At 43.8% G+C, this 24,600-nt stretch overlaps 2 protein-coding genes across 16 annotated transcripts in view; one reads left to right on the top strand and one right to left on the bottom strand.

Annotated features, from left to right (window-relative positions):
• CDH13 (cadherin 13) overlaps positions 1–24,600 on the bottom strand; it is a 1,163,636-nt gene that overhangs the window by 40,817 nt on the left and 1,098,219 nt on the right. For all 3 annotated transcript variants that reach the window (XM_003820879.5, XM_063597784.1, XM_003820881.5), the window contains one exon: positions 7,516–7,658. In XM_003820879.5, coding sequence (XP_003820927.1) covers positions 7,516–7,658 — 143 coding nt within the window. The remainder of the gene's footprint in view (positions 1–7,515; positions 7,659–24,600) is intronic.
• Positions 1–24,600, top strand: part of LOC134729317 (uncharacterized) — a 101,030-nt gene that overhangs the window by 51,225 nt on the left and 25,205 nt on the right. For 10 of the 13 annotated variants that reach the window (XR_010110310.1, XR_010110311.1, XR_010110309.1 and 7 more), the window contains one exon: positions 16,894–16,999. Coding sequence is in view for 2 of the 13 variants with exons in the window: in XM_063597786.1 (XP_063453856.1) it covers positions 16,894–16,999 (106 nt within the window). In the remaining 11 variants the exon portion in view is untranslated. Of the gene's footprint in view, positions 1–16,893; positions 17,004–17,723; positions 17,796–24,600 lie in introns of all 13 variants that reach the window. The other 3 variants (XR_010110302.1, XR_010110307.1, XR_010110303.1) reach the window with 3 other exon arrangements.

The following is a 24,600-nucleotide window of genomic DNA, read 5'->3' as shown; positions in this document are numbered from 1 at the left end:
CATTTTTTTTTTTTTGCCCCAAAAGTCTTTAACTCACCTTGATTTTGAAGGGAAAAATTTGAGAACTAAAGAATTCTAGGTTGGTAGGTATCTTTAAAGTGCTCAGAGAAATGTTATTCCATTGCCTTCTACATTCCATTATTTCTATCTAGAAGTCAGCCATAAGTCATATTGTAGCTCATTTGCAGGTAAATGCCTCTTTTATTCTCAGGCTATTTTTAACATTTTCTCTTTGATATTGTTTTTCATCAGTTTGATTTCAGTGTCTGAGGTGTGTTTTTCTTCGAATTTATCCAGCTTGTGGTTTGCTAAACTTTTTGATTTAATAGGGAGAATGTCTTTCATCAGTTTTGGAAAATTCCTGGACATTACATCTTCAAATTTTTTTTTCTGCTCCATTAGCACTCTCCTATCCTTCTGTAACTCCAATTCCACACACTAGTTTTTTGGCAGATTTTTTCCCATTCTTTATCCTCATTGGGCTTCCCTTGTGGCGTTTGCTATAGATTCATATTCCAGGTTAAAAATCCTGTGTTCTGCTGTTAAGTCTACTTACTGAGTTTTTAATATGATAATATGTATTTCAGTTCTGGAATATCTATCTGATTCCTTCTTAAAGATTTCAAATCTCTTGTGTAATTCTCTCTGCTTGAATCTATCTTTTATTCTGTCTCCTTGAACATACTAATCATGTTTATTTTAATGTTCTTGTGTGCTAATTCAAATATCTGGATCCTCTGTAGTCTGATTTTTCTCTTGATCATCACTTACACATTCTTGCTTCTTTACAGGTCAAGTAATTTTTATAAAATTGTAAATTGGGCATTATTAAAGAAAAGATTGGAGAGGCTCCAGATGACATATGCTGCTATGAGTTTTTCCCTCTCCTGTATTAGTCAGATAGGATGATGTATTAGTCCATTTTCATGCTTCTGATAAAGACATACCAGAGACTGGGCAATTTAAAAAAGAAAGAGGCTTAATTGAATGTGCAGTTTCACATGGCTGGGGAAACCTCACAATCATGGTGGAAGGCAAGGAGGAGCAAGTCCCATCTTACAGGGATGGCAGCAGGCAAAGAGAGAATGAGGAAGACGCAAAAGTGGAAACCCCTGATAAAACCATCAGATCTCGTGAGACTTATTCACTACCATGAGAACAGTATGGGGGAAACTGCCCCCATGATTCAATTATCTCCCACTGGGTCCCTCCCACAACACATGGGAATTATGGTACAATTCAAGATGAGATTTGGGTGGGGACACAGAGCCAAACTGTATCAGATGGAGACTTGCTTCATCAACTTAGTAAGGGCTTGAAAAGGGTCAGGCTGCATTGCAAGTTGAACAAGACTGAATCAACTTCTGGCTTACTCCTGTTGCTGGGCATGGCCCTACTGGGATTTTGATTGAAAGTCTGGAGTATCTTAGTCTGAAAGGCTCCAGGAAATCCAATTCTTCCCTTCAGTGGTTACCATCTTAACTCTCCAGCCATCCCACACCCCATCCTTTAACTCCTTGTACCTTCAAAATCTGGCAAATATCTTAAATGAGAGAATGGCTATGTATTTGAGGGGAGCTTGCTTCCTTTGGTAGGTCTCTGTTTTCTGTGAGACCCAAGGAGATTTCACTCTGTCCTTTAGGGCATTTGTCCACAGAGGAAAAGCAGCCCCTCAAGTTTCCAGTTTGTCACAAAAGCTCCCTGTGATTCTGACACTCATTTCTAATTTCTTTCCCTCCATCTTAGGCTCTCTGCATGGGCCAAGCCTGACTCTCATCTAGAATCAGAAAATGCACCCAGAGAAAAAAAAAGGTTTTCTTTTTGAAATGACTTTTCCCTCTTTGGTATTTTAATTTATCTAGTTGTCACTGCTTCTGCAGCTCCCTGATTCCTTTACAATTAAGATTTTTTTATATTATCTGATTTTTATAATTTATCTAGATTTTTCTAGTTTTACAATGGGGACACTTCCATACTGTATCCTACATGGAAGTTCCTGAAGCCATATATTTTATCAACATGTTTTGGCATAAATTCCTGAGTTACTCTTTGTTTGGAGAAATCAATTTATTTTGGTTTAGCTTTCCTAGTGTTATATGCCAAAAATCCTTATTCTCTCCTTCCATTAAATAAATTAAATTTCTATAAAACTAATAAAAACAAATGCTCACTTTGGATAAAGTTGAGAGATCAGTTAGCACTATTTACTTTTTTTTTAAGACGGGGTCTCATTCTGCTGCCCAGGCTAGAGTGCAGCGGTGTGATCTTGGCTCACTGCAGCCATGACCTACCTGGGTTCAGGTGATCCTCCTTCCTCAGCCTCCTGAGTAGCTGGGACTACAAGGCATGTGCCACTGTGCATGACTAATTTTTGTATTCTTTTTGGGGATGGAGTTTTGCCATGTTGCCCAGGATGGTTTTGAACTCCTAGGTTCAGGCAATCTGCCAACCTCAGCCTCCCAAAGTGCTAGGATTACAGGTGTAAGCCACCGTGCTTGGCCTACTAACTTTGATCTAATAGATAGTGTTGGCTTTTCCTGGTTAAACATAATATTAGAGGTAAGTTTTTGGTGAGGCAAAAAGGAGCTTTTAAATAAAAGTTGCTCTGATTTATAAGGGCTTTTTAATTTATGTTCTTTTTGCTGTAAGTCCTTTGGGTCTTGTTCGAGATTATTATTCCTAATGATGGTTTTGTATGTCAATGCCAACCTGGTTTCTATTTACCATTACAACTTTGGGGACATTTTAGCTCTCTGGAAACATCTGTGGTACCAGATTTTAAATTTCCGTGTCTGATATTAGCGTTAACAGAGTTAGACAACAAGTGGATTTCAAGCTGTATATTTCTTGGGTCATGGAAGGATCATTCCTGGCTCTATTCTTTCCTTTCTGAAACCCCCACCTGGGTGGGATTAACATGTAGTGAACATTTAATATGGCTTTTGATGGAGAATCTAGAGGGTACAGCACTTCACTCATTTCTCACAACGTTATAAGTAGGAATTATCTTCTTCATTTTGTATACGTAGAAAATGAGACTCACAGTCTGTAAGAAGCTTTCACAGTTACACAGCCAGACAGTTCATACAGGTGTATGCTGAATGTTGAGAAAACATAGATGAGACTCAATGAGTCTCAAAGATGAGAAACAGCTGTAAGGTATCATTAGGTCCTGACTACATTGTAAATTATTTCTTCAAAATCAGATAGCTAGTAAGTGGTATGGCGGAAGTTTAGACCAGATTGCTGCTTCCACACAGAAATTTTAAAGACTGTTAAAAATGCAAGAAACTAAAGGTAGAAAAATGCTATCCTAATGATACGACTTTTAGAAAGTCAACTAAATTTGGTGTCTGTTTCCTAATCTGCAAATTTTGGTTTTGTTCTTCTTAATATTCGGGACAAGGTATATACGCACACAGTGTCACTTAATTGATTACTGCATACATGTAAAGAAGGCTCTCGCTTCTGGTAACAATTCAAGTATACTGCATTTCTAGTTTCTTTGGATTTATAATTGCACAAAAAATTTCACAAAGAAATGCCAGCCATGCTACGCTATATTTCATCCATGCTTCTTGACATTCTTTGCTGTGAAATTTCTCCACAGATACAGATACTTCTACATACTACAGAACCCTGCCATTGTTACTTTAGCTGATCAGTAATGGATACTTTTCATTTTACACAGCATTTTAAACATTCTTGGCTTATTTTCATCCCTGATTCTGTACTTAGTACTCTGTCCAGACCTCTTCCTTCTTGGAAAGCTTTTCTGTTCTGATAAGTCCCATCTCTTCTGCATGGGCAACTCCCTAATCAAAATCTCTCCTTATTCCATTTCTATCTTGCCAGCTTCTTCTGGGACATAATCTCAACACCCACCCTCCGAAAACAAGAAGGACCAGTCCTCTGAAACTCACTCCCTGTTTATGTTGATGAAATAGTCATTCCTGATTTCTGGACCAGAAACCTGAATATTGCATTTCTCTAGCTCATGTTCAGTATAAGCTCTTGACAAAGATTTGTTTCTTCCTTTCAGATGTTATCTAGGTTCTTCCTCTCTGGTCCATTTATGTTATGCTTGCGCAGACTGTGACCCCATCAACTAAGATACCTGCTATGGTTTCTAACACATTTACCCACTGCTGGCTGACTTTTCCCCAACTAACTTCACTACCTTGGCTTGGTCCTCTCTCTTCTCTTACCTGTATTTCTGCGGCAGCTGCCTAATGCCTCCCTCCTCACATCTTGCCATCACCGCATCCATTTTCTATGTTGCTATAGGATGTATCTTTCTTTTTTGTGGAGGGGAGGTATATTTTTTTTTTTTAGTAGAGATGGGGTTTTGCCATGTTGGCCAGGCTGGTCTTGAACTCCTGGCCTCAAGCGATCTACCCACCTCAGCCTCCCAAAGTGCTGACATTGCAGGCATGAGCCACTGTGCCTGTGTATCTTTGTAAAACACAATGTTTATTCTGGGGGCAAGTGAGTGACATTTTCAAGGCCAAAGTCCTTGGCATAGCGTGTGGAGCATTTCATGATTGATTTCATGACTTATTCTACAGGCATGTGAGTGCCTGCTCTAAGTCAGGCACCATGGTAGGTGCTGGGCATTCAGCACAAGACCCAGTTCCAATCTTAGAACAGTCCGGTATCCACACGCTTCTCTGCCCTTATCTTTGCACACAAAGAACCTGCCATGCTAGCTTCCACTAATGCTGACCAACTTCCCAACTTCTCACATCTTTATTCTACTAGAATGCTTTACCTGTTTTTTTTTTTTTAATAGTTAAGTTAAGCACTTGCTACAAGCAAGGTACTGTTCCAAATGCTTTATAGGTAATGACTCCATTAAATCTTGCATTACTTTGCTACAGTTGCCATAACAAAGTGCCACAAAGGAGTGGGTCACACAACAGAAATCTATTGTCTTACAGTTCTGGAGGCCTGAAGTGCAAGACTGAGGCATCTGCAGGTTTGGTTCCTGCTGAGGGATGTGAGGAAGGCTCTCCTCCCAGCCTCTCCCCCAGCTGCTGGAAGTTTGCAGGGAATCTTTGGAACTCCTTGACTTGCAGAAGCATCACCCTGATCTCTGCCTTCATTTTATGTGGTGTTCTCCCTGTGTGCATGCCTGTCTTCAAATTCCCCCTTTGATGAAGACATCAATCATATTGGATCGGGGCCCACCTTACTCTAGCATGACCTCATCTTAACTAACCACATCCGCAACAAGCCTGCTTCCAAATAAGGTACATGCTATGGAACCAGGGATTAGGACTCCAATACATCAACATTGAGAGGACACAGTTCAGTCATAACAATTGTTAAAGTAAATTAAAATGGAAATTAGGCCTGAAGGACCACTGGGCAGAAAAAGCCAGTTAGGTTTCATAAGTCACCTTAACCTTGCTTGATTTGCAAACATAAGCAAAACTGAACAGGAGCTATTTCTTTCTTTTTTATTTTTGAGATGGAGTCTCACTCTGTCATCCCGGCTGCAGTGCAGTGGCACAATCTCGGCTCACTGCAACCTCTGCCTCCTAGGTTCAAGAGATTCTCCTGCCTCAGCCTCCTGAGTACCTGGGACTACATGTGTGTGCCACCATGCCCAGCTCAATTTTGTATCTTTAGTAGAGATGGGGTTTCACCATAATGGCCAGGCTGGTCTCAAACTCATGGCCTTGTAATCCACCCACCTCAGCCTCCCAAAGTTCTGGGACTACAGGCATGAGCCACGGCACCCGGCCAACATGAGCTATTTCTTATAAATGACTATGTTAAAGAAAAATGAAACTTAAGGCTAACCAATCAGAAGCTGCCAACTAACTCAACACCAGAACTAGCATGCCCTACCTTTAATCCACATATCCTTCATCACGCAGGTGAGATGTCCCCTCTCTCAGGCAGCTCTCCATGACTACCCCCAAGGCTGGACAGGGGCTTCTCTGGGCTTAGCTCCATCAGAACAGTTAGGACACTCTACTGTGATCTTCTGTGTACTTGACTAACCTTCCAAATAACTCATGAGCCCTCTGAACACAAGGACCATGTATTACTCATCCATGAGTCTCCAGGACCAAGCACAAGATCTGGTCCAGCTCTCAGTTGCTGAACATTGTCTACCTGATATTTCATTGTGTCAGTTTCCTCCTCAAGAAGTTTCAGGGTCTCCTGGTTCCCTGTTCTATCAAATGAATCATCTGGCTTTGAAGATGTGATTTTTCCACATACATCCAAATAGATTCCTACATATGCACTTATAGCAGACACAACAGTTATTTTTTCCTTTTCTTACCTCCCGTGCTGTGCCCCCTTCTAGTTTTGATTCCTCTGCCTTGGATTTCTGGGTAATGCCACTCATCCGAATCCTACCCGTCTTTCAAGGCTAACCCCAAGGCTCACCTTTATTTTGAAGCACTCTCTACTTATTGTATGTCACATGGATTGCTCACTTCTTAGATTTGTCTCCTAATGGTTTGTGTGAGTAGCCGGCATATGAGGACCAGGACTGAGAACTCTTAGTTCACCCTTGTTGAGTATAACAATGGGCACCTATAAATATTCATCTTGATATGGAAGGACTCAAAACTGAATCTTTAGCCATAAACAGCTGGCTTTTAGGAATAATAGGGAGAACAAAACTTCTTGTGTGATTCACACAATACACATTGCAGCTTAACATGTCCCCAAACCAACTGGAATCCCCTCATCTCAGTTAACAGCAAATCCTGTCAGCTCTGCATTCAAAGTATATAGGAACTCTCTTTTTCTCATCCCCTCCTAGTCTCTGGTCCAGGCCACCATCTTGCATAGATTACCATGCACTCTCCTAAAAGGCTGCCCTCCTTCTGCCCTTGTGCCCTACAGTCTGATCTCAAAGGAGCAGAGAACAATCATGGCACTTTGAACTTTGCCTCCTTTCTGCACGTCAGCTCCATGAGGACAGCTTTCTTTCTGTTTACTGCTGCGCCCCCAGCATCTAATCAGGGGCTGGCATATGGATAGTGCATTACCATCTTTTGAACGAACAGCAATTGCTTTGTGGTTGTGCAGCCGCTAACTGAGTGTACCTGATGCCTTTCCTTGGCAGCGTGTCATAATAGGATAAAAGCTGCAGGAACAATTCAATGGTCAGGGTCAGTGATGTCCTCCGGGACTTACTTTCAACTTGTAATAAGTCCAAGAGCCTCTTTGCAAATGAGAGCATGACACCAAGACAAAGTACATCAGCGTGGCTTTCTAACCTCCACGCCTGCCCAAGATGGGACAGGGTGAGTTCACTGCTCTGACCTCTCACCAGACATTATTCACTTTCCAAAAAGATCCGAGGATTCTGGGACTTGGAGATATTACTAGACTCAACATGTGTATATTTAAACATTTACTTTGCTGTTCCCACACACTTACATTCTTCCCAAGAACACCCCAGGGTGTATCAGAAGAAATTTAAAAATGTAAAAGTATATTTGTAGCAGAAAAGTATACCCTTGATGGTCTTTGTCAAGTACTCACCACTGTCAATTGCCAGGAAGAGAGCAGTGTACACGCTGTTGTCGACAAATGGGGACTCACGGTCCAGCACAGCTGTGGTGTCAACAGTCCCATTGATGGGGTTAATATTCAGCCAACCTGCTGGGTCCTTGTAAACAGAATACCTGAAAAAAATCCCCACAATGTCAGACTCTGCATTCAAAGTAGATTCAAGAAACATTTACAGAGTGCAGGGCATGAGCTCCTATGCTAGGTGCTGGATCCTAGGTAACAAAAATCCAAAACCATCATTTCTGTTACCGTTGCTCATTCACAAAGTCAAGAGGCCACTGACTCTGGGTCTGCTTTGTGTTAAGCACTTTGCATATGTGCCTCCTTTATTCCTCTTGACACTCCTAGGAGGAAGATGTTCTTGCCATCTGCCCAGCTCTCACAGAAGCAAAGCAGAATTCACAGCCCAAATCCTGAGTCCACGTCCAGTCTTGTTTCTTTCACACCTGAGATGTATCTCGTATGTGGACTAGTGGGAGAAGTGCTGTTGTGAAGGTACAAGCAGGGCACATCAATGCTTGGAGGAAGAACTCACTACCTCTGATCCAGGGCAATATTGGGCACCTCACAGAGAATGCAGCATCCAAACCAAGACAGAAGGAATAGATAGGATGTCATCAGAGAGTGAGAGGACAGACAAACCAGGAAGAGAGAATATGAGTTAACAAATTGTATTAGTCCATCTTCACACTGTTGATAAAGACATACTCAAGACTGAGTGATTTACAAAAGAAAGAGTATTAATAGACTCACAGTTCCATGTGGCTAAGGAGGCCTCACAATCATGGCGGAAGGTGAAAGGCATGTCTTACATGGTGGCAGATGAGAGAGTGAAACCAAGCAAAATGGGTTTCCCCTTATAAAACCATCATATCTCATGGGACTTATTCACTATCACGAGAACAGCATGGGAAAGACCCGCTCCTATGATTCGATTACCTCCCACAGGGTCCCTCCCATAATATGTGGGAATTCAAGATGAGATTTGGGTGGGGACACAGCCAAACTATTACAGATAGAAAAGAGACATTCATTAGGATGTGGGTTACACGAGGGCAAGAAATTTGTTCACTGCTGTGACACCAGCTGCTTGAACACTGCTTAGCCCATATGTGACACTCAATAAATATTTGTTGAATAAACGGATATTTAGGGACTAGAAAGTAGAGGGTTGTGTTTGAAACAGTTTCTTTAAGGGAACTAAAAGTTAATGAGTTTTGAGAAACAGATTAGACAAGATTATAGAGAACCTGAACTACTGTTTTAAGGGGTTTTGACTCTGGATAATGGGAAACCATCCAAGATTTTAAAATGTTACTTGTTTTGAGGTTGCTCTTTTGAGATTTAAACAATATAGACACATAGAGTAAGAAATAATAGTCTTATCTATCAGGGAGACTCAACTGGGCATGACTCAGCTTTCTTTGATTTGGGTGGCTTGGATAATGTGCCACTTGCAGACCTAAGCCAGAAAGATGCTGTTGGCACTTTGCTCCATTTCCTACCGATCTTTGATGTATATCCCCATGAAGAGACATGGGAATCTTTACATTGGTAAAGATGCATGAAGTTGATTTCCTCTGCCTTGTATGGCCAGGTTTGGGTCTAAGGATGTTTAAGACCTGATTTAACCAACAGGATTGAAAATCTCCAACTGAAGGGCATGGAGCAAATTACCCCCGAGTCTTCACAGGAAAAAGATATCTACCTCCTAATCCTGGAATTTGGGAATGTTACTTTATAGAGCAAAGACTTTGCAGAGCTGAGTTAAGGTTTTTGAGATGAGATTATTTTGGGTTATCTTGGGGGTTGTTTGGGGGTTGCTAAATGCAATCACAGGTGTCCTCAGGGGGAGGCAGAGGAGATTCGAGACACAGAAAAGGAGAAGACCACATGACTGTGGAGGCAGAGATTGGAGTGATGCAGCCACAAACCAAGGAATGCTGTAGCCACCAGAAGTGGGGAGTGGCAGGAAGGATCCTCCCCTAGACCTCTAGATGGAGCGTGGCCCTGCCAACATCTTGGTTTTGACTCAGTTAGACTGATTTTGGACTTCTGGCCTCCAGAACTGTGGGAGAATAAATTTCTAGCCTCCATGTTTGCAATACTTTGTTACCATGGCATTACTAATTTATTATAGTAGGTATAATATCCCCACTTACAGATGAGGACTCTGAGGCACAAACCAACAGCTACGCAAATCGTAGAGTCAGGACGTGGGCCCAGGTGGTCTGACCTTGGAGCTGCGACCCTGAACCCACACTCAAAACTGCTGCTTCCCAGCTAACTTAGTGACTCAGGGTGGGTGGTCAGCAGGTATGTTTCATCTGAAGGATCTTACTTCGAAGAAGATACTGAATTCTGAGAAAAGGTGGCCTCTGAGGATAGAGTTAGGTTGAATCAAAGTGTGGTGGGTGGGATTATTCAGATGTAGGTGGAAGCAAGAGGGATGCCTCCTGTGTGGCCAAGGAGAAGAAGAACTGCCCCTGTCCATGACTTAAAGGGCTGCATCTTGGGGGCTGCAATGGGATTGTTACCTGGGGGAGGCTGTGGTCACTGAAGAAGGGATGGTCAACTTGGGTTGTTGAGAAGGGGAGCCAGGGAATAAGAAATTGCTGGCTGACAAAGGGAATGGGCGTCTATGCAGTCACCACAAGCCTCATGGCGACCCAGGACAGACAGCAATTCACCTACCACCCTCGCCTGGCCACCATCCAGAGCCCCTCCGAGTGTTCCCAGCCTCTCCTGGAGTCTCAGAACCAACCATCTGGAGGTCTTTGGGCTTCCAGTCAGCATTGACAGATGCTCTGATACAGCGCTGTGTAAATTTAATTCACACAGAGGTGGTCTGGGTTGGTATCAATCCTTTTTGTGTTGGGGTCATGTGAACTGACCTGAGAATCAAATCAAGTTTTTGTCCTGCAAAGTGGATGTACCAGACCCCCAAACTGCAGAAGGATGCCAGGAGAGGCTCCTGCTGATGCTTCCTGGAAGGCGTCTGGCCTGTTCTTTCCTAAAACAGCCTCGGGGTGCAGCCTCCATTTAATAATAATAGTAACACAGCTGCAGCAGCATCGAGCCTTACATTGCGCCGGCTGGACACCGCTCCAGGAGCTTCCAGCATCTATGCCTTCAGCCCTCACACCAGCCCTGGGAGGTTGATAATATTATTCCTCCCCTTTTACAGATGAGGAACTGAGAGGCCTAGAGATATGCGAACTTTGCCAAGATCACTGGCTAATATGGGGCATGGCTGGGATTCGCAGGCTGGATCTCTGGTGCCAAGGCCTGCTGTCACCCTCTGCTGCTTCCCCCCAGCCGTTCACATTGCCAGCATCACATGAGTGTTAGAGTCATGGACTCTGGAGAGGAAAGGACCTGGGTTCTAACAGTGAGCCTGGCAAGCTACTTCTCTGTGTTTCTACTTCCTCCTCTGTGACTCGGGGACAGTCCCAGTGGTGTTCTGGGGTAGCTGTGAGGGCAAACTGAAGCTGACACAAAGGGCTTGGTCTTGCGCAGGGCGCCCTCGGGGGAGCCATTGCAGAGTCAGGCTATGGGTGTGTTAATGGCTCACTGGGGTCATGGCCCTGTGTGTCCTCCCTGATGTGACTCACACCGTCCCCTGGAATGTTTCAGAAACATCCGACTCAGCAGAGCCTAGGGGAACGATGTTTTGATGCTGCAACTGTGACAGGGGACAGATGGGGAGAACGGATGAGGCGAACGCAGGGCTTCCACATGCCCTTGCTGCTGCAATGATCCTTTCACTATTTTGTGAAAACAGAAGCGATGAATTACTCATGAGAATGAACTGCTTTAAAAACACCAGCCTTTCATTTCAAGAGTCATTTATGCTTCCACCTGGCAAATTTTTACTGTTTCAAGACCCCACTCATATGTCTCCTCTCGTTCACCCAGTGTGACTTTCCCAGTAGAATTAATCACCTCACTAGGTCTGTGCGAGGCACATGCACTGGGAAAAATGCCTTTGGGAGCCTAACACGGGCCCCGATGGCTCTGCCATCTCCACCAAACTCTAAGATCCTTGGTGTCAGGATAGGTAAAAGTTGGTCAATAGACACACAGAATGCTTCCTTGGGCCCAGCTTGGTGCTAAACCCTTTAAGAGCATCACTACATTTATTTCTGTGACTCATGACAACCTGATGAAGTGGGTATCGTCCTTGTTTTAAAGTTGAGGTAACCAAGAATCAGAGAGGCTTAGCAACTTGTCAAAAGCGGCCCAGTTAATAAGAGACAGAGCTGGAAGGTAGCACCAGCATGCTGGATTCCAGGGGCTGGGCTTCTCGGTACACAGTGTTTTTCATGCCTGAGGCTGGGGTGGTCTGCCCTGCACACCCAGGGCCGGGTAGAGTGCCTGGCCGCAGACGGTGCCCGGTAAAGGTTTATTACATCTTTTCTCCTTCTGCTGGAACAATCATGGGGATGGAAAGAGCAAAAAAAAAAAAAAAAAAAAAAAAAAAAAAAAAAAAAAAAAGGGCGACTCATCAGGTAGCAAGTTTCCTGTTGATCCAGGAGTGATTGGTAGTGGTTCAACATATTTGAAATAATGAAAGTTTTAAATGAACCGCATTCTATTCCCTGATTACTCAACTCAGTTTAGAAGATAAATAAAAACTGAATTAAATAAATTTGGCTTTCATGTTTGGCGTACAAGCAATGCTCTTTGATGCTCCCTCTGTCATTCCTTTTTTGTCTCATGATGCCATAATTTTGCTGTACAGTTAGCATGTTTGCTTGTTTCTTGTCAAAGAAGCAGTTGTATTCAATAAAATGCTTAGAGACATGAACTCGGAGGCAGTCCTCAGAAACAATACTCAGCACGGTTAGGCCTGCCTGCGCCGCATTTCCAGGGAAAGCCAGGGTTTGGATGATTTTACAGGACAAAATCTCACTCTTTTTCCTCCTTAAAAAAATAATCAAGTATCCAGAGCTGTGCTATTTAACTGAGTTTTCACAGGACTCTTTCTGCTCCCCTCTGTTTGCTTATTTTATTTTATTTTTTGAGATGGAGTCTTGCTCTGTCGTCGCCCAGGCTGGAGTGCAGTGGCAGCGATCTCAGCCCACTGCAACCTCTGCCTCCTGAGTTCAAATAATTTTCCTGCCTCAGCCTCCCAAATATCTGGAATTATAGGCACCTGCCACCATGCCTGGCTAAATTTTCTATTTTTAGTAGAGCGGGGTTTCACCATGTTGGCCAGGCTGGTCTTGAACTCCTGACCTCAAGCGATCCACCTGCTTTGGCCTCCCAAAATGCTGGGATTACAGGCATGAGCCACCGCACCTGGCCAGTTTGCTTATTTTATTTGGTGCCTCCTCCCATGGGAGACCTCAAGGAGGTGTGCCTGCCACACAGATGCCCTGGAAGGCCAGCTTGCTGCTCCTACTCAGAACCACACCTGCAGACAGAGGAGCACAGAGGGACACTCATTTGCTGAGCACCCATATAACATGAACTAAGAGCTGGGTGGAGACAATGAACGGTGGAGCCATCGTTCCCGATGTGGAGGGAGAACAGCTCAAGACCACGGAACAGCCTGCTCTCCCGTTTCCTGGCTTCCGTGCGCTTTTGTCCAATCAGGCTTTTTGACCAATTGGCCAGGCGCGCTATGTAAATTTCTGACATTTTCAAAGCTGTCTTTTTAATAAACCTTTCAGTGTAAAAATACTAGCGTGCAAGATGTTTTCAATGCTTCTAGGCCTGAAAAATGCATACGCCTTATTAAATTGGAATTTCCGGGCAATTTATCTGTAATGTGAACTTTGCTTGTTACAGGAAAAAAAAATCAAATTAAAAGCTGAGCTCATTTCAGCCTGTAATGTAGCTTCACAGAAGCTGCTCTGAGTGCTTGCCAAGCCTCGGCCTCTTCTGGGTGTCGGTGTTGGGAGACGCAAGGCAAACTGAGTAACAGAATTCGAGTCGCAGGCAGCGCAGTGGGGGTGACTGGGGCCTGTGCCACCCTGGAAGGCGGGCTCACTCTCAGCAGGGCCCCCTCGGAGCAGGGAAGAAAGCTTCCAGGCAAGTGGCCAGGGCCAGCTGTTGACCTGGAAGGACTTCCAGAGCCAAGGGCTGCCAGCCTCTGCCCTCAGGGGCTCAAGTATTGGTGGGAAGGTGAAAGAGATCAAAGGTTTGACAAGTCCCTTCTGCAGGCTTCTTGGGGTCACTCGCTTTCTGTGAGGTAGGGCAGCAGTCCCCAACCTCTTTGGCACCATGGACTGGTTTCGTGGAAGACAATTTTTCCACGAACAGGTGGGGGATGGCTTGGAGATGAAACTGTTCCTCCTCAGTTCAGGCATTAGATTCTCATAAGGAGTGTGCAGCCTAGATCCCTTGTGTGTGCAGTTCACAATAGGATTTGTGCTCCAATAACAATCTGATGTTGTGGCCCAGGGGTTGGGGCCGTCCGTGGCCCAGGGGTTGGGGACCCCTCATGTAGGGAACCCATGTTTGCACAGCATAGTTGCCAACATTACATGACTTAGCATAGCTTTCCTTTCAGTTTAGACTTAAAAATGTCATAAAGTAATATTGGGCAATTAGTGCACAATAGCCAAATGGATCAATGCAATATAACAGAGCACTAGACATGGCACAGATTATATACATATCAAATTTATATATAGGGAGATTATAGATATAATAATAGATGGAAGATGGATCTATCTCTATATATGGCATATATATACACATATATATACACACACACACATATATATATATACACACACACATATATATAGTAGGATAGGAAAGACTATGACAAACGTAGAAAATAAAAACTACGAAAGGAGAGGAGATACAGGGTATTTTTATATTCCTGCTGAAGGATACAAACAACCCTGTAAAACTGTAGGAAAGAAGGGAAACAGTAGGGGAATTCTTCACACCCTATTTAATTTCAGTCCACTGGACCCCGTAGTTATTATTAAAAGCAGAACCAGAAAGACACAGAACTCCCAATTGAAGGAAATACACTATCTTAAAATAGCTCATGTAGCTATGGCCCTGAGTGTAAAGTAAAGGGCATATTTCAAATCTTCTGACAAAATGTATGGATAAAATTGAATGGCTAGTGAATTCCAGAATCCTAGATTAGTTAGACAGTCACAGCCCATCACAGTCCAGGGTACTGTTCTCTTCCTGTCCCAGGAAACCAGAGCCAAAGAAAGCAGTCTCAGTAAACAGAAAGGACTGCCATGGTCTCTAGGGCCCTAGAGGATCCTTCTGGACCCGCCTGACTTTCTACCTGCATTTTCTATCTCTTTCCTCAGCCTTCCTAAGTTACAGACTCACCGGCCTTTCTTTAATTCCTTGAAGTTAGCAAATTTCCCAGGGATGGGGATGCCACAACCAGCAGATGTGGACAAGAAGAGCTGTCCAGTGAGTGGCCTGGGCAGGGCCTCTTGGGGTTGGGAGGATGGGATACTTCTTGCCTTGCCTTTCATGGAGGTATGACCTTCTGTGACTCCATAACAGCTGAGAACAGGGCAGGAGCTCTTGACATCTCCAGTCCCTTCCCTGGATCCCCTTCCCAGGCATCCCAGAGCCCCTGGTGAAATCCTGTGGACGTCTACATGAGGCTCTAGCACATGACAATTCTGACTGGCATATGGCAGCTGGCATCTTCTGATGGCACATGGACCAAAACTTTGCTTTTTACAGACATTCTGATCCCTACCATGACAACAAGTAATATATATCATGCCCAAGAGAATCATCACCTTCCACACATGCAGTGGACCGAGGTAGCTGTGGTGTGGGTCCACTTTCTTTGGTCATCGTAGGAGGTAGGTGGTAAGACAACTAGGGATCGTCTTTTGTGTAGACCACTGTAATGCACCTGATTCTTTGCTTCTCTTCTGCTTGCTACAGTCCATTCTCCAAAGAGCAGCCAGTGTTATATCACAGAGTATGAATCCCCGGCTTAAAACCCTCCAATGACTTCCCATGGGTTATAGAATAAGATCCAAACTCTTAACCATGGTCTCTAAGGTCCTAGAGGATCCTTCTGGACCTGCCTGACTTTCTACCTGCATTTTCTACCTCTTTCCTCAGCCTCCCTAAGTTACAGACTCGCTGGCCTTCCTTTCATTCCTTGAAATTAGTAAATTATTTCTGGTCTCAACACCTATCTACTTGCCTCATCAGATAAGTCTTAGATTTTCTCATGTGTGTCTCGTGCTTTGTAGGATCTCAGCTCCAACACCGAGGCCTCTGTGTTCCCTAGAGAAGCCACTCTGGATGGTCTCTCTAAAGTCTGCCTCCTTCCCTGGCCAGCTCTACAACTTAGAATGAGAGCTCCTAGGGGCAGTGACCTCATCTATCTTACTTAACCCTTCATACCTAGAATCTAGAAGAGTGGCCCGCACACACGGAGTGGGTAGGTACTCAGTTGTTGAATGCATGCATGAGGGAATGAATGAGAGTAGAAACCTTCTTTAACATGCATTGGTTGACCCATGTGCTGGGTGACCCAGAATTCTAAAGGCACTTCATCCTAAAGTGCTCATTCATCCCTCCCCCATAGGCAGGTCTCTCAAAAGAGCCACCTGTCTCTCTTGTCCCAGCCAAACTCCCACTTCTATGCTGCTCCAGACATTCCCATCCCTTTAGTTGCCTTGGATCTGATACATGCTGTCAACGGGGACTTAGTTAGGTGGGTTTGTGTGCTGGGGGTCCCGAAGACCACTCCCAGGTTCAGTGATTTGCCAGGAAGGCCCACAGAACACAGCATATTGTCATATTCAATGGTTAAAACTTATCACAGGGAAAATATGCAGGGAAAACAGCACAGAAAAAAGGCACATGGGGCAACATCCCGGGGAAACCAGGTACCAGCTTGCAGGAGTCTGCTCCCAGTGGGGTCACACCGGACGTGCTTAATTCCAGGAGCAAGTTGTGACAACATATGTGAAATGTTCTCCATCAGGGAAGCTCATCAAAGACTCAACACCCAGGGTTTTTTTTGGGGGGCTGGTCACGTAGACACCCTCCACATGGCATTAGCAAAATTCTTGACTCCCAGAGGGAAAACAGATATTCAGCATAAACCACATTTCTTCGCGCAAGCAGTTTAGGTGCAGTGAGTCACTCTTATCAGTTAAGAGAGTGGGAGCCCTCCCCACATCCAAGATTCTACATACCAGCTGAGGCCAACCTTGTAGGCAGGTCTTTCTAGGAACAGCAGTCTCAGGCCTGCTGTGTGAGCTCTTTTTTGCATAGTCCATGATCAGGACAAAGAAATGGTGAATAAGAACAAATTCTACTTATCTTTAGAAATCACTAAATTCCTGTTTCTCCTAAAACCCCCTCTTTTTTTTTTTTCAGATGGAGTCTCCCTTTGTTGCCAACCCTGGAGTGAAGTGGTGGGATCTGGGCTCACTGCAACCTCCGCCTCCTGGGTTCAAGCGATTCTCCTGCCTTAGCCTCCCAAGTAGGTGAGATTACAGGCATGTGCAACCATGGCCGGCTAATTTTTGTATGTTTAGTAGTGATGGGGTTTCACTATGTTGGCCAGGCTGGTCTCAAACTCCTGACCTTGTGATCCACCTGCCTTGGCCTCCCAAAGTGCCGGGATTACAGGCTTGAGCCACCACGCCTGGCCCAAAACCCTTTTAATTCTAGAGACTACATATTGAAACCCCCAAGGAAGCTGGAATCACAAGAAAACATGCTCTTGTAGGCACAGTGGTAGGGGGTGGCTGCAACTCCACTCGCATTTACCCAAGGAAACGCTGGTTTGGTCCTCTGTGTTAATTGCAGAAAATTCAGACAATACAGAGGAGAAAAAAGAAAAAAATTAAAATCACCCTAATCCACTTACAGAGATAAGCACTATTAACATTTTTGTCTAGAGGCTTCCAGCCTATGTATCGATGTATACATAAACACACACGTTTTTAATGTGACGTACTGTTCACTCGCTCATTTGGAATAAACATTTGCTGGGTGTCTGTTTCATGCCAGGCACCGAGCTTGGTGTTGGGAAGACAGCAGTGTATTCCCTCCAGTTTTTGGAACTTACACTCCAGCAGGGAGACAGGATATAAATTAGTAATTACACAAATGGTTATTTAATTACTCTCGTGACAAGGGCCATGCCAGCAGGCTCCCTCACATCGTAAATCATGCATTGTGAGTGTTTTCCTATTTTTCAGCATTTACTTTCTGCTGTTGTGTCTACAACTGGAAGCACACATTCACTGATCACTGAGGAGGTGGCGTACGATGTATGTATTCATATACATTACGGTCTGCCATTGCCTCATCAACCTGGGAGTTAGATATTATCACCTTATTTTACAAATGAGAAAACAAAGGCTCAGAGACGTCTAGGAGCTTGCCTGAGTCATGCAGCTTTCCAGCAGCAGAAGTGTGGTTCCAATGTGGATCTCTGCCTCCCAAGCATAGCTTGATTTTTGTTTGCCTTGTGAATAGCCCACGAGGGTTGGGCATTTGTTTGTGCCACTGGTTCTCCAATTTGGGTGTGTATCAGAATGATCAGGGCTGTTGATGATATGATGGGACCTTTCCCTTTTTAACATGTTTTCCAGGTGGCTCTGATTCACCAAAGTTTGAGAACCACCATTCTGAGAATAATGATTTAAACTCTGAGCTGGAACCCAGGTCTATGTCCCACAGCTGGGCTTTCCTTAGTGGGGAATAACTCAGGAACATAGGACTGGAATTTACAGGATGGCAATATTTCCTAAAAAAAAAAAGCCCTATTACATAGATATAAAACTTTCTTAAAATTATATTTCTGTTTATAAAAATCATACACATTTGAGAAAGGTTTAAAATTACACAGCACATGTGTGTGAATTTAATATCTTCATCACTATCAATGGTGAAACAATATTGGCTTAAACTGTTCTTTTATTGGAAGGCTCTTAGTAACTTCGAAGTCAAACTTCGAGACTTACCACTGAGATAAACTACTCAGTTGTGATGTAGATATCAAGGAACTTGTGTCTAACAGCGCTCAGTAATAACTTAAGTCTGAGAATGATTTAGTCTAGGAAATAGGCGCTCTTTGCCATGTAGTCACTTTCAATAGTGGGCAGGAAAGGGGTGGGGCCACAGCTAGGTGCCACTGATTGTGGGCATGGTCAGCATGAATTACCAGCGTGCCTGCAGACAAACGCCTAAGAACCACTGTTTTGAGCTCCCACCCTTTTCTGCGGACTCTCTAACCTCTTCCTTTGTGTGTGAGCCCCACGTGCACCAAGCCTTCCCTGGCAAACAATGGAACTGACATTTCCTGGGCACCAGCTACTTGCCAGGGACTGCACACATCTTCTCTGAAAACCTCCTCACCACCTGTTCCAGGCAAGCAAGCCTGCTCCTAGTTTCTTCCGGCAAAGGTCATACCGGGCGCCTTGTTCGAGGCCATTAATTCTTTGTTAGAATTTACCGAAGGTCTCCCAACTGCTGCAATAGGACCTTTTTGTGCCTGCAATAAGATTTTGCTGTGGCTGGGCTCTTCCTAGTCAGGGCTTGCTAGTCCATTTTGCAGTTTTATTTCCAGGGGTGATTGACATAGTTTCCCCTAGGCGCTCACTGCCACTACCCTCCCCCACCCCATTTTTGAAACCTACGTGAATACAGCAGCTATTAGAGTAAGGAAACAACATCTTCACAACTTTATAAGTGTCTTTGCAAAGACATTTATATCTCATATAAAGGGACATTTGACACTTCGTAAGGGTCATTTCGTTGTTGCTTTTGACCAAATTGACTGCCAAGCAATACAGAGAAATACAGACAAAGAGATTCAGGGTATAAAGCCACAAATTTAACAATATCATACACATTGAGTAAATTAGGAAATAAAAAATTAAATAGTAATTAAACATTGAGAGGCTAGGACCTTAACATATTTAGTTACCATATTAATAGGCTGAGACTTCAGAAGCTATCCGATTTCTGAAATCCAGAAACACACTTATCAATCCTAGGTGAAAACAGGGATTGAACACTCTTAGTGTGGGTAAAAGCATTACACAGATGCTTTAAGCTGCAACCACAAGATAGCTTTCATGATTAATTTTCATTATCATTATTAATGACTGATCAAGCCTGATCCTGTAGGTAGTCTAGGTCTACGGTTAAATTTGCTACATCCACGTATCCAGATTGGGTGGCTTTTTCTAAGCAGTAGAAACTGCACTTGGAAAAGAACAGGACGACTTGGACTTTGGTACCAGTTGGTAGCAACGTAAGCTTTCCTTGGTGTGAGGCTCTTCATCCATTTGTTCACACTCTTTTCATTCAGTGTGTTTTATCCCTTTTTTCCATGCATTCCCAGGCCTGAATATATACAAATATGAACAAGACCCACAAGGACTGCTCATCACCCCAGTATTCCATTTACAACATCCTGAATGAACTCCCGACCAGGCCTATAATTCTCTCTTGCAGCCAAATACCCTGCTTACTCCTGGTATCTACCTGGTCAGCAGACCTCATGAGTTATCTCCCAGTGACAAAACCATCCCAAAGATGCACCAGTCCAGCACAAAGTATGACTGTCAATCTCACAAAAGATGTAGGGTTCTAGGAGGATACTCAGAGTATAAGAATTACGCTAAGTGAAATAAGCGAAGCCCAGAAAGACACATACTTTATTATTTCATGTATCTGTGGAATCTAAAAGAGTCAAATTCATGGCAGCAGGGAGAGGGCTGAGGAAGGGGGAGATGTTGATCAAAGTTTCAATGTATACAAAGACCAAACCATCACATTATGCCTCATAAATATATACAATTATTATTTGCTAATTACAAGTAAAGCAATAAAAGAAGAAAAAAAGGAATCATAAGTAAATCCATGACAAGTGAAAATGCAATAGAGAGAAGGGAATCAATGATTGAAGAAGAGAAAGGACAGTGAATTTACAACTGCTTCGAAAGAGTGATTTGACTGGCAAAGGACTGGGGAGAGGTCCTTTGGGAAATGGACAAAGCCCTTGAATGGTTAGGAAAGACAATCTCTTTATAAATGCAGGGAATAAGCTGAGCACAAGGTGAAGTTTGGCATGTACTGCCGTGGGATGTTGTAAAAATTATGTCAAAAGCAAAGCAATTCTGGTTCATCTGTGTTCACTCTGAGACTAGCCTATTATTGGGGTTAAACTTATAAACAAACTTGTGTTCATCATTTTTTTCTCCAAAATAAAGTGATCAAATTGTCCCACAGAACTGACGCTTATGTTTTTTTTTTTTTTTGAATAACCACAGAAATTGTTCCTTCCAGACTTTAAAACTTGAGAAAGTTACAATTGTCTTCTCTGAGTTCCTTTCTCAAGAAGCCAACCATCAGGTCTCCCAGATAAAATCAAGGAGCTGAAACTTACCAGACCACTGCCTCTGGATAATGAGGAGCCAGACCCCTCATCCATCAGGATTGCCTAAAGGACCACCTGCTTCCTACTGACCAACTTCTCTTCCTTGCCCCGCTTTAATCCCTGTTTTTATTATTATTATTATTATTATTATTATTATACTTTAAGTTTTAAGGTACATGTGCACAATGTGCAGGTTAGTTACATATGTATACATGTGCCATGCTGGTGTGCTGCACCCATTAACTCGTCATTTAGCATTAGGTATATCTCCTAATGCTATCCCTCCCCCCTTCCCCCACCCCACAACAGTCCCCAGAGTGTGATGTTCCCCTTCCTGTGTCTATGTGTTCTCATTGTTCAATTCCCATCTATGAGTGAGAACATGCGGTGTTTGGTTTTTTGTCCTTGCGATAGTTTACTGAGAATGATGATTTCCAATTTCATCCATGTTTTCCCAAACATGGTTACCTTTCCTCTCTGGTGCATCAACCCCTCATTTCAGAGATGGATTTGAGACTGACCTCCCATTTCCTTGGCTGCAGCAGCACCCGATTAAAGCCTTCTTCCCTGGCTTTTGTCTTGTCTCAGTGATTGGCTTTCTGTGCAGTGAACAGCAGGACCCAGACCAAACCCCTGGTGCTTCGGTAACAATTATGTCTTAACCAAATATATATATTTTTTCAGTTTTGAGTCACACTTTGGTCTTCACTTTAAATTGATTCATGGTAAGTTGCTTTTTTGTGCTTCCAGTCTTCTTTTGGTAAGGGCTGTTGGTGGTCCCTATTTTTTGGTTCATGATTTGGAGTACATGGATGGTCACAGGAGGGGAGGCAAGGCTTTGGGGTTTAATCTGGTGACTAAACACTAATAACACTTTATTACAAGAGCAAAAAGCAGAATAAAATAGTCTGGTGCTCTGCTTCAGAGTTTCTGATAAGGCCCTCAGCAGCATACAACCTGGGGCAGGGGGCTCTCTGCCTAAGTCTCAGGCTGCACTGCTTGCAGGTCACGTTCCACTTTGGTCCACTTACGCCAAGGCATGGTGGTGTCTGGACAGGTGCTCAGTTTCCCAGGGTGGTTTATCTCAAAGAAACATGCTCACTGGGAGAGCAAACCGGGATGTCAGAAGACCAGAATGGGAAAGTTAATCACCCCTCTGTGTTTGTTCTCAGAGTTTATTTTTATTGGGTGATTAACCGACACATCATGGCCTTTGCTCTGGCACCTGGGTCTCTGAGTCCAGCTCAGACCAAGCTGAGCATGGATATTGGCACTTTCAAGAAGTCAATAAATGAAGCCAGCTGCAGCGGGGACCACAGTGAGATAGATGGCTGAGCCTCGCATTATGACTTGAAGGTCAGTGAATGTAGTCTGGCCGGCTGCCAAGCAAGGAGGTACTTAGAGGCAGCTGTGCTTAGCTTAGGTGATGACTGGACCTCCCTCTCCAGTGGCATCCTAATAGACAGCCATCTATAGAGACTGCATTCCTGATGGAGGCCAGGTTACTGGGAGGGCTGCAGGGTCCCTGGGAGACAGAAGCATCTGGGTTTCACATGGAGAGAGCTCACCCAGGAGCACGAGTCCAGTGTGCGCTCACGGATCATCATCCGGAGGCACCATCACCAAAACAGGTGATGCTGCTGGCTGTTCTGTGAAGGAGCTGGAGGGTTATTTCCATCACGGAGTGCTCAGAATCACACATTCCCAGCCCTGTGTACTGATTTCCAGTGTTGATTCAATACATATGCTTTGACCACCTTCTATCTTCCCAGTACTCTGTTAGGGACTGGGGAATTTGCAGTGATCAAGGTGGGGAGCTTCCTGCCCTTGGGATGCGTATCTTCACCAAGGCATTTACTATCTGATGTTGTAATTTTCACACAAGGTAGTGAGCTCCCAGGGATACACTTTGTCTTTCCCTCTTCATGTAGGCAGTGAGTGGCCTCATGTCTGGCCATACAGGCCTTGGTTAAAGATGGGTGAGTGAATGGGCAGAAAAGTCAATGTGTCAGAAGCAAGTGGAAGAGCAGCCTGGAATTCCAAGGAGTTGATATCCCCAGGGATTTCAAGGCTCTGTGATGACAAGTGCAGCTGAATCCCTGCAGGAAGCAGTTGGGTTTGGTGCCCCTGGTGAGGTCAGGGGGGTCAAGTACTGAGATTAGCAAGGGGGATGAGATGTATCCTGGGCCTGCAAGCCTCCCTCTGTATGAGGATGCCAGCTGCTTCTACATGTGGGAACATCAGTTGCCAGGAAGAATGTGGCTCAGCTCTGCTATCATCTTTCTGGATGTAGGAGGTTCTACATTAGCACTAGTGTAGAAACAGAACCCTACTGCAGTTTCCGGGTCCTCTATTCTGTTGCTCACAGAACAGGAGAGTGAGATTTAAAAAATGTACGTCATGTCCCTTTCAGGCTTCAAAACCTTTGTGGCTTTGGGGACTGATCCCTGCTCACCTCCCACCATCAACTCACCCTGTTCCCCAGTCCAAAGCTAGCCACGCTCTCCCATCCTCCCAGCCTTTGCATTAGCTGTTGGTTTCTCCCCCTCACCTCTCCCCTTGGCTGGTTCATTATCACTCTTCAGATCACACATCATCTCCCTCCTAACCAGCCCATCTAAGGTGGCCTTCTCCAGTTACTCTCCATCCCATTATGCTGTTGACTCTCCCATGGGAAAGAGCTGTAAGCTGTAATCACACCGGTTGTGTGATCAGACATTCATTGGCTTGTTCATTGCCGGTCTTCCCACTAGAATGGAAACTCCACACTGTCTCATTCACTGCTATCCTCAGGGCTAGTTAGGACCCGGCTCACAGTGTGAATTTTTCAATATTTTTTGAATAAATAAACAAACCAGGATGATTACCTTTAGGTTGGATGTATGAAGAATAGCTAGCCTGTCCAAAACATTTACTTTCAGCCTTGTTATTTAATCTGAAAAGCAATATTCACAACTGGCATTTATCGACTACCTGCTACCTGTCATGCAGCATTTAAATCTTCCACAAACCTTTGAGCTAGTTTATACACGAGAATTTTGCTCATTTTACATTTTCCTGTCTGAAGTCTAGAAAAAGAAAATGGATACTTTCTGAATAAATCAACCTCTTCTAAACTGACTTGCCAGAAGACGAGAAAAGAATCCAGCTGGAAAAAACCTAGGAAATAGCATTCTGGACATTGACCTTGGCAAAGAATTTATGACAAAGTCCCCAAAAGCAATTGTACCAAAAACAAAAATTGGCAAAGAAACTATCAACAGAATAAACAGACAACCTATAGAATGGAAAGAAATATTCACAAATTATGCTTCCAACAAAGGTCTAATATCCAGAATCTATAAGTAACTTTAACAATTCAACAAGCAAACAACTACCCCATTACAAAATGGTCAAAGACATGAACAGACACTTTGCAAAAGAACACATACGTGCGGTCAACAAACATATGAAGAAATGCTCCACGTCACTAATCCTCAGAGAAATGCAAATCAAAACCACAGTGAGATACCATCTCACACCAGTCAGAATAGCTATTATTAAAAAGTCAAAAAATAACAGATGCTGCCCAGGTTACAGAGAAAAGGGAACTCTTATACACTGTTGGTGTGAATGTAAATCAGTTCAGCCCCTGTCCAAAGCAGTTTGGAGATTTCTCAAAGAACTTAGAACAGAACTACCATTTG

The sequence above is a fragment of the Pan paniscus genome, chromosome 18 (genome assembly GCF_029289425.2).
Source record: "Pan paniscus chromosome 18, NHGRI_mPanPan1-v2.0_pri, whole genome shotgun sequence".
Taxonomy (NCBI): Eukaryota; Metazoa; Chordata; class Mammalia; order Primates; family Hominidae; genus Pan; species Pan paniscus.
The sequence above is the reverse complement of the archived record's forward strand: the minus strand, read 5'-3'. Positions and strand labels throughout refer to the sequence as shown.